At 39.2% G+C, this 12892-nt stretch overlaps 1 protein-coding gene across 13 annotated transcripts in view; it reads left to right on the forward strand.

The window, feature by feature from the left end:
- ABLIM1 (actin binding LIM protein 1) overlaps positions 1-12892 on the forward strand; it is a 164887-nt gene that overhangs the window by 75006 nt on the left and 76989 nt on the right. For all 13 annotated transcript variants that reach the window (XM_065746018.1, XM_065746026.1, XM_065746013.1 and 10 more), the window contains one exon: positions 3639-3773. In XM_065746018.1, the coding sequence (XP_065602090.1) occupies positions 3639-3773 (135 nt within the window). The remainder of the gene's footprint in view (positions 1-3638; positions 3774-12892) is intronic.

Below are 12892 nucleotides of genomic sequence, written 5' to 3' on the forward strand. Positions count from 1 at the left end.
ATGCCAGTTTTCTTATTTAAACTAATGTGCTTCATCTTTCTTTTTGAAAATTTGGTTTCTCACCTGCTATTTTGGTGTAAATGAAGAGTTTCTTATTTTTACTTTGTGCATTTTTTCAACTGTTTCTCTCGTGAACTATCCTAGCCTATCATCCTAGCTAACTAGTTCAGCATGTTAATATCTGCCTCTAAAGACAGCTACTCTGAGTACATGAAGACTGTTAAAATAGCTCTGAGACAAATTGGCACTCTGTAGAAGTCAAACTGAAAAAGGAAGAGGGATTGTTAAAATATGACTCTTTAGGTATGATTTGAATGGCAATAGTGTGAGCAAGCTACAGGCTAGGCTTTTCCTGAGGCTGTTTCCTGCATGTGCAAGCATGCAGCTCACTCCTGTCTCCCAATGGGAGCGCCTCCACTCTGGGTATCCTGCAATTCCCAAAGATTCCTGCCCCACAGCTGTAGCCAGTGACTGCAGTTGCTTGGTTATGTGTTCCTGGCAGCTAGGGGTTGACTTCAGAGCTTGCAGGCTAGAGACAGACAGGCTTTGCAACCAGTTGAGACAGACATTCATCTCTGTGAGAAACACAAAGGGTGAGAGAAAATTACTGCAATTTTTCTCATCACAAAGAGAGCACAGGGATTGAGGGATATGTCATCACTGCCTCTTGAGCTTGGTTCACTGGTGCCTTCATTCCAGAGCAGCTTCTTCCTCAGCCAGCAGCCTCTGCCCAGGGCCAGCCCACCTCTGTCCCGTCCTGCACGACCCTCACTCAGATGGGTTTAATGGGTTAATTCAGCTTTTCAAGGAGAGTAGCCCTCACGTTTATATTTAAAGGAAGCTGTTTTACTACTTCAGCTGCATGTAGAATTGAAATATGTGTATTTAGCTGTGACCTCAGTTTTCAGCATTCTTAAAGCAAGGCACTTCCCAGAAGCTTCTTTCTGACTTAGAATAAAAAGTCAAAATATTTTGTGGTGTGCAGCAGAGACGTGGAGGCTTGCCAGCAGGATCTGCAGCTAAGTGTCACTTAGCTCAAGTCTGGTTTCCCTACAGTTCTGTGTTTGACCCAAGCTCAGGGAGAAAATCATCAGTAAGAGAGGCTGCAGTATTTATTTTCTTTGTCTTGTTTAATTCAACAACTGCTAGTTGTCAGGTAATAGCTGTAATTTCCATTCCACAAAGATTTGGTGTGAGTACTGAGGTCCTTTTTCTGACTGAGGCAGCAAAACATGTAATTGCTGTTAGAACTTTGTGCAGAGATCTGTCCTGCATAAAGCAGTGCTGGCATGGCCGATCTAAACTTTACTCAGTAAAGTTTAAAAATATATATTTTTTGCTTTTTTCCTTTCTTTCTAAAGTAAAAAATCTAATCCAGACTTCCCAGTTGTCCCAGTCTGTAAATGCTGTCCTAGGTAAATGGGATGTTTAATAGGCCATTGATCTGTCTTATTGGAAACCCAAATGAAGAAAGCATTAAGTCTTCATTAATTATTTACTTAAGCTGGTCCTGTAAGCAAGAATGGAAGCTATAGCCTAGCTTGTCTCTCTCAAAATTACTAATTTATATTCTTTTAAATTGGAAATTAATCCATTTTGGAGTAACCCAAGAGGACCACACAGTGTACAACAGATCATGCAGGTTTGCTCCTAGCTAGTGTAAATAAAAAGAAAATACTAATTTTCTTTTAGATACAACTTCTTTTCATCAGTTTATATGTAAGCATCCACTAAGGTTATTAAGACATATGAACAGCAGTCTGTATGTGACCTGGTCTGGGTCTGCCACTGTAATTCAAGGTTTTGAACTGGTCAGCGCTTCTCCTAATTTCTAGCTCAGAGTTTTTGGGCTCACAGCACCTCACAATTTATGTACTCATTTGGACTTCAGTCAGAAACAGTTTAAATAAACTACTTTTTGAAGGTATTAATCTTTAATTCCCTATTCTGTCCTCACTGATGCCTATAAAGGGTCAACTTTGCCTTGTGTGTATTGCATATTGCAGAGGGAAAAGCTTGCAAGCAATTCCTTGCAAGAGAAAAAGTCTGTTACTCAAATCTTGACCTACAATTCCAGTTTGAGGCCAGTCAGCTGGGTGACATAATTAGCTTCACTAAAGAGATCAGTCTGGAAATAGCAACTCTGTGTCTGTGTTCATTTAAATGGCTGTAAAAGCAGAACATGAAGTTACGTGATTGTACCAATCTTGAAAATGTTTGTTTTGTTTTTTACAACCAATAAATAGCAAAGGCTTGTCTTTCAAATTAATACCAGAAAGTCTGGATGCTGGCATGCAGAATGTGTTACGGTGTCCTCTGCAAGAGTTTGTGAGCAGAATACTCAGGAATAGATTTCACTCTGTACCATGCAGGTCTTAGGTAGCATTTGCCCAAATCCTCAGAACAGTTCCTCATCTGAGCAACTTCAAAAATCTGCTCTCGTACCTTATCTTCAGTTGGCATTGGGCCTGTCTTGAGCTGTCTGGGTCACAAGTGGAATTTTCCTCACCATTTACTTTGCTAGCCTTTGCCTCTGATTATCTCTCTCTTGGTGTTTGGTGTTTGGATTTATTTTTTTCCCTTATTGCAAAAACTGTGTATTTCCATGGTAACAAGCTAATTGTTCTTAGTTTTGTATGGAAGAATAATATCTTCTGATCCTGAAATGGAACTGTATTGCAGCCTATTAGATGAAGTTCACTCAAGGCAAGGCAATTAGTGAGGTCGTATTTAGATGGACTGCTAATATCGGACGGCACTGCCAACTGCATTCCGATTCTGGACTAAACCAGGGGAAATAATTGAAGTAGGCTACCAGAGGAGGTATTCAAAGCTTTTCATTTGAGTAGAGGAATGCAGAGGAATTTTCTTTGAAGGTTTTGGAATGAAGAAAAGAAAAAGAAGAAAATAGCAGCTACCTTGTTAGTTTGGCTGAACTTGCAGCAGAAATGATTGCTTATCTGTTCTTTGTGCTGTTACTCCTCTTAACTCAAACTGATTTTTATTATTAATAATCTTGCATTTACTACATCTTATGCAGAGTTGATAGCAGCATTTCTTTACCAAGGCATTTATAAAAGACAGAGCTCAGAGCGGTGGGGTGGCTGATAATTTACTAGTATCTGGAATTTTGTCTCCCTGACTATACTGCATATGCCTTGGTCATTTCTGTCTACTCATAATATATCTGATTTGTATGCAGTAAGTTGTTGCTTCCAGAATTGCTGGGAGCAGAAACAAAGTTAGCCTCTTTTTGGTACTTTCCCTGTGCTAGGTATATGCTGTAGCAAAATTGTAGTTCTAACATAGCCATTTGCATGCAAAGTCAGGCTACCTTGATCATTTTGTTTTCACAAAATATGACTTGGAATTACTTTCCTTTCTTTCTCTTTGCCTGAACTGTGAAGGGAATTTTTCCTTGTGTTCCCATCTACGGCAGCCTCAGTGGACAGAGGTAGATGTGAATGGTTTAGGCTGCTGTTCTATGAAAAGGCTGTATTTTGAAAAATGTTGGCTTTTTGGGGGGCAATGTGAAATGTGTTCAGATAAATGTGCATTTTGATGATAAATGAATGAAATGTTTGCATATAGGAGAAAGTATTCTTGCGTAGGTTTGAATTATATTTTTTGTTCAACAGTGGCCCATCCTCAAGAGCCTCATCACCCATCTGAAAAGCCAGTTATCCACTGCCATAAGTGTGGAGAGCCATGTAAAGGTGAAGTACTCCGTGTTCAGTCCAGACACTTTCACATCAAATGCTTCACCTGCAAAGGTAGGACCTGGATCTGTTAGAAATAAGTTGATTTCTGAAAATGAAATTTAGACCAGTTTTTAGGGATAAAGCTTCCTGCAGCCTCTAAAGTAGCAGATATTCCTCTTGCTCAGCATGTGCATGTATTTGTTTAGTGAGGAAGGTAAAGAATGACTGTTGAATGGGCTGAATCACATATATATGAGCAGCAAAATGGTCAACACCACACACAACAAATTCAGTGTGCAAACATTTACACTGTAATTTAGAAGAAAAATTATATTGGACAGTCGGGAATAAATTCACCACTACTAGAAGACTCAAAATAGCATGTTCTGCTTGGAATATTCCTGTATTTCTGTAACTATGTACTACTCTTTCCAGCCTCCTGCTTCCTCTTGTCATCTACTTTTTTCCATCCTGCCACTCCCTATCACTCACTCCACTTTTTTCCTATTTTCATACACGCTTTTGGCATCCAGCTGCCTTTCAGCCTCCAACATTTCTGTCCCTTACTTCTTTTTCAAAGTCCCCCAGTCCCTGTTCATCTTCACTAAGGATTTTTACCCGACCTCCTACTCCTTCTTAGCCTCCGCTTTTCTTAGGGTCTGACAGTAGCTTTGAGCCATGCTTGGAGTCATTGTGTTTTTTTCCTGCTCTCCCCTTCTGTCTGTTGTTCTTCACTTTCCCACTGTCTTCTGATTGCTTTCGACCTCTGCTATTCTCCCTCTTATTTAAAGCCCCCATTTCTTTTTACAACCTCCACTTTTTTGGTCTCCAACTACTGCTAAGTCTCCTACTAACTCTCATTCAGTCTAAGCCACATTAGTTGGGCTTGCCAGTAAGTTCTGTCATCTTCTGTGTCTGTCTTCCATTTAGAGGAAGACAAGGACTATGTCAGGGAGTTAGCTCTGAGTCCTGTTTTTTCACAGCTTGTTTTTTGTCGGCCTCTCATATTTAAGTAAATGCACTTTTTGTTTAAACAGTATAGTTATTTACTCATATTGTCTGTCCATATGGCTCATTCAAGTGGGACACAGCTGCTAAACTAAGCATTTTTTCCTTGGTTTAATGAGCTTTTAATTTGACATGACTGCTCCTCTACAGGAGGTTAAGTTAGATCTCCTCAGTTTAAACATTATGTTGTCAGCCAAAGGAAATAACACCAGATACTGACAGCAGAATGCATTATCTGCATCTACAACTGCTTTACTTGTCCTTCTCCTTTCTGTATAGTTGTTTGTTCTTGAGACTTCAAATCATACATCTACAGTATAATAATCTTGAATGAACTTGAACTTGTCTGGCTGCTGTTCCACCTGCTGAAAATGTTTAACCTTTTACCTCTAGACTTAATCTGATAGTGTAGTGAAGATGAGGAAAAAAAATCCATTTTCTCATAAAGCTGTTGCACTGTCTGTGAAGTGGCATGATTTCAGTTCTACCACTTATTTTCAGTCTGCTGTGTGCGCAATTCCTTTTATCTTGTTGCTGTCAATGCTCACAACTTCATTTATGTGATGGTATTAAGCACGTTTGGTGTGATCATAACTGTACTTCCTAGGTTATGTCAGAGATTTGCTGTAACTGCTTGGCATGCATATGCCAGCAGTGGTTGCTACACTGTAGGAACACGAGGACTTAAACCTCCATGCTACCTCAACCAGCTCAAGACGTGATCGTGTGTCATGTAATGTGATCAGTCATCAAGCTGTGTAGTTTGGTGCTGTGTCCTTCTCAGTGGTCTGTTTCAGAACAGAGTAAAACTGCTCTCTGACAAAGACAGAAAGAAAAACCTCTACCAATGACTGTGTTTCCACACCCCCAAGATAAGATGCAGCTATCTGTTATTCCATGCACTGAGAACCAAATGCGTACTGCTCTTTTGTCCTATCTGACCAGCAAGACTGGCTAGTTCTATTTGTGGGTCCAGATAAGAGCTGTTGAAAGAACAGAGCTGAAAATGGTGTGACTCGTGCCCTAGAAAGCAAGCTCCCTGGGACCTCTGGTAGGCAAGGCATCTCAAGCAGCCAGCAGCTGGCATGGAGCTGGAACTAACAAGGGAATGATGGGCAGAGAATGAGTGTGAGATGTTTAGGAGCACAGCTCTAGGAGCACCGAGCAGAGCAGATTATATTTTGCCGTGTTACAACAAAGTCACTCATCTTGCTAAGGAATTGCTGTTCTGTGTTAGAAGTGCAAATTTAATTGGATTCTGTTTTGTCTCATTATTCATTTATCTCCAGTAGTAATAAATAGGTTTTATTTTCTATTCATCCTCTTAAATCAAATTGTTAATGGTTACCTGGCAATGGAAGCAACAAGTGAAGAGAAAGGAGGCCTAGATAGGCTGGAGTGAGATGGGACTGAGCTTGGAGACCTAATTGATTTACTTTTTGTCTTTAATAACTGTTAATGGTAATAAGACTGAACTAGTGGCTTATGACATAGTAGAATTGTTCCTGTAGACTTTGAAGCACATGAATAACTTCTCTGAAAAATTTAAGACTATTCACTTCAGTGTCTTCCACATATAAATGTGCATGGGATCGGGCCATGAATTCTGATGTGCACTAGCAGAGATTTTAATATCTCAGTTTAAATTGTGATCTGATGTGAATGTTTTTTTTTATCATTGTCAGTTGATTACAGTCCAATTTACCCTATTGCAAGTACTAGGAGAGGAAATTTTGAGGCTAGCAAAATTGGTATCATAAGACTTAATAATAAACCTGTGATTCATCTTTTGGATTAGAGAGAAATTCTAGTTGCATTACAGCCAGCTGCTTAGTAGAACAAGCTTTAAGCTTTGTTCATAATAAGGTAAACATTTATAGTGCTTGATTTTGGCACATGTAGAAATACATTACGTTATCTTAACAGTAATATAATATTAGGAACGTTTCAAATAGTGGGCAGTGTTCCTGTTCTTGATATTGCAGATAAACCAAAAAACACAGCTTCCATGTGGTAGAATCTGAACAAATAAACCCACCACCTTGTAAATGAGCAGTCATGACTTGTGAAAATGGGAGGTGTGCTAAAGTTTTCTAGTCCCCACTAAGTGCCATAAATGTCTACCATTTGATTAGGCTGTGCCAAGGGGAAATGTTTCACATTATATGTATATTTTACATGCGATAGGAGTATCAGAGCAATTACCAGCTATTACTATTGCTAATTATGAGACAAAGCTGAGTTTTGGCATTCAGGAAGCATTCCACAAAGCCAGCTCCCTGATGGAAAGCAACTTGTAGCTTCCCTTAAAACATCGTTATAAATTAGCATAAAGGAGACTCTTAGTTACAGAACAAATGTGCCATCTGTCCTCTTTTGAGTTAATGTCTTTCAGGATTATTTAGGAAAACCTACATCAATGTGTATTTTCAGTGTCCTTTGATGTGTTCCAATTCTAGACACTTCTGTTTTGTCTGCGTGATGACTTTTGCAAGGCTACATCATCTGTAGTTGAATGAGATTAATGGGAAGGAGGAGGGTCCCTGAGTTTGCATGCAGGGATGCTCTGTAATCTTTGACTTTGAACTGGATGTTCCTCCCTTGAAGGACTGGGATGAAGCTAGGGTCATATAAGCCAACAGTATATCAACAGGCTGGAATGTGTTCTAAATCATTAGTTCTTTGACCTTTGATCTGTTGTCAGATTCCTTCTGTGGCAGCAGGAGGAGGCTGCAGACTGACTGCTGGGTTGTTACTGCTATTAATAGGTCAGCATCAGTGCATGGAAAGTTTATATATGAGGATGCTCTTGTAGTAGATATCTAGTGCACTGTGAAAAAATATCTGCATTTCCACAAATATTTATCAAATACATTACCAATCTGTGGGCAAGCTAATGTGACTGGTCGATAGAAAGCACTCCTTCCTGAATATCAGGAAATTGCACAAGGTGCCTCGAAGCTCCAAATCACTGAACCAAAAAGCCTTCTTTATATAAAACCTCTACTGGCTCATAATTCTCTTCTAGTACATTATGGTTCTGCTTGCCCTCTTGTGAACTCCATTCTTCAGCTTAGTTATTAAAGCAACCGATAACGTTATTAAGCCTTTTTGAGTGTTGGTTTTTTTGTTTTTAAACCTGAGTGTCTACCTTTAGACAAAGGGCATTTCTAAACATACAGAAAACACTGGTAAATGTGAGCTTGAAATGTTGTTGCAGCAAAATGCAAATAGAACAGAAATGTTAGTACCTCCTGTTTTGGATGGTCTTGAGTTTTGGAGTCTGATTCATGATCTTGAATTGCGTCTCTGCATCCTTTTCGTAGTATAAAGTCCCAGTGCAAGAGAATGAGGAGCACTGATCTTAGTTTTCTTGGACCCGAGGTCCCTTTCAGCGACCAAACATCTGACAAGAAAGGAAATTAATTACAGAGCATGGCTGATGTTGATGAGTGCTGACAGATGCCATGTCAGATTTTAATAAGCAACTAGATCCCTTGGAAAATAGAAGGCCAACAGGATGCTTCACAGGTGTTTGGTGAGTGGGGCATAGCATCCTTCTGAGAATATGGAAAGCTGCTTGGGTTTGTTGTCAGTGTATATTGAACATTCCAAGTTACAAGAGACCCACAAGAATCATGGAATTTGTTTGCTTGGCTTGTTGGATCAAGTCAGGTAGATTTCCTTTTATTTTATTTTTACATCTTTGCTTTGCTTATTTTTTGAAAAATCTCTCATCAAAGTATGTAGAGCCAGGCAATCCAAGGCTAAACTTTGACAATTTCCCATTCACTGCATTTTCTTCAAGGTTCACTTCCCACAGACCCAGAAATGACTTTGATCTCTGCCTTGTGCTTAGTTTAATCTGAAAGGTGTTTTAAACGGTTGAGTGATTCTTGCTGTTGTTTCCATCCTGGTGCACAAATGTTTGATACCTTAGTTGGGAAAATGTTGCATTGCTACATTATACATGGTTGTTGTTCACTAGCTGCTGAGGTCGAGTGCTTGCAATTGCCAGAAGGACTGATATATATGCATGTCAAGCTCAGACAGGAAAGATTCTGCTGTGCAGAAGTGTTATTTGTATCTTCAGTGTTAAGAAGAAAACCAAAGAATACTGACTGAGTTGGACTTAGCGCACGACACTGATTTGATTAGTAAGTTGGTTAAATTAAAACTCTGAGCTTATGTGAAACACAGTTTACAGCTAGTGGTTTCTGTTGAGTGAATGCTTACATTAAGAACTGGGCTATTTTGCTCAGGTACCCCATTGAGAGATATTTAGGTTGTAATGGTGGTACTAAGTAGTTGTGCAGGCTGGTTGTTCAGAATGTAGGGTCAAAATTTCTGAGGGCATCGGGAGCAAGGCCTGATAGAGGCTAGGGGATGCTCATTATGAGGTCCTGCACCAAGCACAGGAGGAGAGGAGAAATGCCATTTCACCTTTTGCTTAGGAAGCATTTCAGCTGCCTCTTCTGGCCAAGGAAGTGAATACCTGTTCTGCTGATATGTATTTGGGCATGTATTCATTTCTTCAACAACTTAGGGAACCAAAGGCTCTCTGGTCTAGAAAACTGCTGATAAGAGGAATGAAACAAAGGCAGACAAACGCTTACTTCGTTTGAAATGGGGAAACTTGATACTTTAATGAACACAAACATGAGCCTTGCTTTCAGCAGTGCAGGATTTATTAAGCTCTTAGGCAAAAACAAACAAAGAAAACAAACAAACATAGAAAAAACCCACACAAATTAAATAAAAACCAATCAAAAGCCACTACCAAAAATTAACACCAGAAAACTCTGAAACAGATTTTTTTTTTCCCGTGTATTTGTTTAGATGTAAATGATAAACTGATATTTTGCCAAATTCCTACCTTCAAACAACTCATTACTTGTTAAGAATTAAAGAATATGTGCATATTTACCTGTATAAGTACAGCCGCATTATTCTGTGAAGCCAAGAAATATGAGGAAGAAAAAACGCTGACAGGAAATTGAATTTGCACCTTATTTAATGCATGATGGCAAAGCAGATCATCAGACTTTTTGTAATGAATCACATTCATTTCCGCAGATCGAGTGCCTATGCTCATGCAGTCTCCGTGTGTGGTTTTGTTTCCTCAGATATTAAACAATTTTTACTTAACGTCAACGTGAATTTGTTTTGCAAAGGGCCCATTTTTCAATCGTCTCTGATAATAACCCCATGGAAATCCTGCACAATACTCAGTAGGGTCAAATTCTCTTTCTGTTTGTTTTGAAAAATTCTGATGTCCCCATTTTCATCATCCCTGTGAACTCTTGGAAGTGATTCACCTTAAGAATGATCTCGGTCATTGAAGATCACAGGCAGTTATGTTGCTCTTAAATCACAGAATCACAGAGTTGCAGGGGTTGGAAGGGACCTCTAGAGGTCATCTAATCCAGCCCCTCTGCCAAAGCAGCTCCCTAGCCCAGGTTGCACAGGTAGGCATCCAGGTGGGTGTTGAACATATCCAAAGGAGACTCCACCACCTCTCTGGGCAGCCTGTGCCAGTGCTCCTATATTCTGGACTTGCATGTGCAGCACAGCAGATTTGAGAGCTGACAGCAGCAATGATAACATCTCCAATCCTGTGCTCCAAAGTTGCAGAACAGTAGCTCTGCTACGGTTCAAGAAATAAAATTCTTGTAGGTCTGCATTCTCTGTATAGTGTGCATCATATGTGTTCCAGCACATTCCGTTCGAAAGAGAGGGCAGAATCGTGTTCAGAGTATTAAATCCTTTGATACAGACTCCAGAACAAAGGCTGGATGCAGTCATATTTCTGATTCAATCTCTTGAAAGCAGCCTGTTGGAACAGCATTTTTCTGACCACAAATGTTAACAGTCTGGATGACCCTTGTTCAGCCCATGTAGCTTAAATCCGATTAGCAATAGGAATACATGTGCTAAATTGCTTGCAAAAATCCATCGTAACGCGGAGTTGCCAAGACTTGTCTTTAATTCTTGCAGATTTGTGTGTGCTTCCTGCGGTGAGGACACCAAAGATGATGAATCTGCTGGTGGTTCACATAATAAGCAGTTGTACTTGTGTCTGAATTCTTGACTTGCCAGTATGGGAGAATTTAACTCATTCTGACAAAAAGAATAAGGGATTGGGTGGAAAGGATTCTTTGTAGGGAAAAGGATGATAGTGGGAGCATCTTTCTAAAAAATATTGTTACTGCCTTTTTAAGACTTTCCAACCAATTTTATCCCCTAGTACTCCGATTCATGCATTCCAACCACAGATTCTAGCAGACTGAATAGTAATATCTAACAGCTTTTAGGCATTACAGTAGATATTCTCAATTTCTCCATGATTTAACTGTAAGAATCCATCAAAGGTAACTTGGAGAAGCAAACCTATGTACTTATGCTTTACCTCTAGATCTCAAGTGGAAAATGACTCGATGGTCCCCAAATCAGGATTAGCCTAAGGTCATATTATTTTCTGCCTGATGGTTATATAATAATGTAACGTTAACTTGAGAAGAGTATTTTAGACAAAATGGAGGTCAGTAGAAAAAAATGGAAGAATAGAAGTTTTCTTTTTTTCCAGAGCTGTACCATCTCAGAGCATTTTTGTGGCGTTATAATAGTGCCTTAACAGTAGTTCTCTGTAATTCTCCAAAGACACTGATAATTGAGTTTTGTCTGCTTGTGGATTTAACGCCACCGTGAAATGTAATTTGTTTGCACATGAAATATTAACACTGTTCTATGCAGAAATGTGAAACCAGAAGAATGCCAGCACTGATACTGCTTCAATTCTAACTTGCATCTTAGTGGGTACTCTTTATTACTATTCTATTAATTACTGCTACAATTACATTCATTAGATCTCTAGGGTTTAGCAGCAGACCAACTCAGAGAATTTACAATCCCTACCCCAAACACCTTGCAGTTCAAATTTTCAAGGCAGTTAGCTAATAGGATATTAGCCCATTATAAAAAGGGAGAGACTGAATGTCGTACATGACATACTTGGCATCTGTGGCAAGGGATGAACTGGAACTTGTTTCCCTGATCATCTTTTTGAATTTCATATTTATATTTGTCAAGAACTCTCAATAACTGCTGCTTGTTTACTTATCCCTTATAATCAGAATTTATGGTATTTGATCTGTTTTCAAGTGTTATGAAGAGGGTTACAATGGAATTACTTGCAGTGAAAGGCTTAAGTTGATGTCCTAGACCATTGAGAACAGTAGTTTCCAATTCCACAGACAAAGCAATATACAGAGAAGTGATAGGAGCAGCTGAAACCAAAAATACTGGGAGCTGCTATATATGGATTTTTTAAGAAGTCATCTAGCAATTTATTTTTAAAATCCCACATAAAACAAGTAGTGCAGTGTTTTTGATGCTACTGCAGGATGTTGGATTCAGGTTCAAGTCCTTGACATCTCAAATTAAAGCAGAATTGTGAAATTCAGTCTCCCATCTCCCATGTCACTTTCTCGTCATAGGACTTGGCTGTTCTGGAATGGATTGCTTTCTGCCTCTTGTGCTGACCAAAAATGCTAGTGTCATGCTATGAATGTTTTTTAGAGCAAAGCAGGTATCTGGTGAATAATTTAATACTTAGATTGACTCTTGACTCCAAGTCAAAGAAATCCTTGACAGTCCTTCATCCTACAATCAGTACAATTATTTTTTTCCAATAAAGCAATATATGGCTACCACTTTCAAATGGCCATTGTTCTATATTCAAATGTAGAGTTATTATCCAATCCACGAAGTACCAGAGAATGTAGTGTGTAATTGACTGACACAAGAGCAATGTAGATTAGACATTTAAAGGTAATAGTGGTTCTTGGGAAATGATTTTGTCCAAAATACACATGGTTAATACTCCTTATTCACATTTGGTACATTCAGGAAGCAGTATATTCTCATAGGATTTGGCTGCTTGCATCATAAATTACACATAGTAGAGATGGGGTGAGATTTTTAATGCACGATCTTTCTCTTTACTGCGGCCTTCTCCCTGTACTTAGCTGTAAAACTGAAAAATTACCCTGAACACTTCAGGTACACTTTCTAAAGCAATGATGGTGGAGCAGCATCCAAGTGTCGTTGGGGAGTGGAGGAGTTAATCTAAACCACACAACATCTCTAAAATATTCATTGTTTCAAAGAGAAGCAGCCACGTG

This window comes from Cyrtonyx montezumae, unplaced genomic scaffold (genome assembly GCF_038088225.1).
Source record: "Cyrtonyx montezumae isolate F1298 unplaced genomic scaffold, pur_monq_1.0 scaffold_4, whole genome shotgun sequence".
Lineage (NCBI taxonomy): Eukaryota > Metazoa > Chordata > Aves > Galliformes > Odontophoridae > Cyrtonyx > Cyrtonyx montezumae.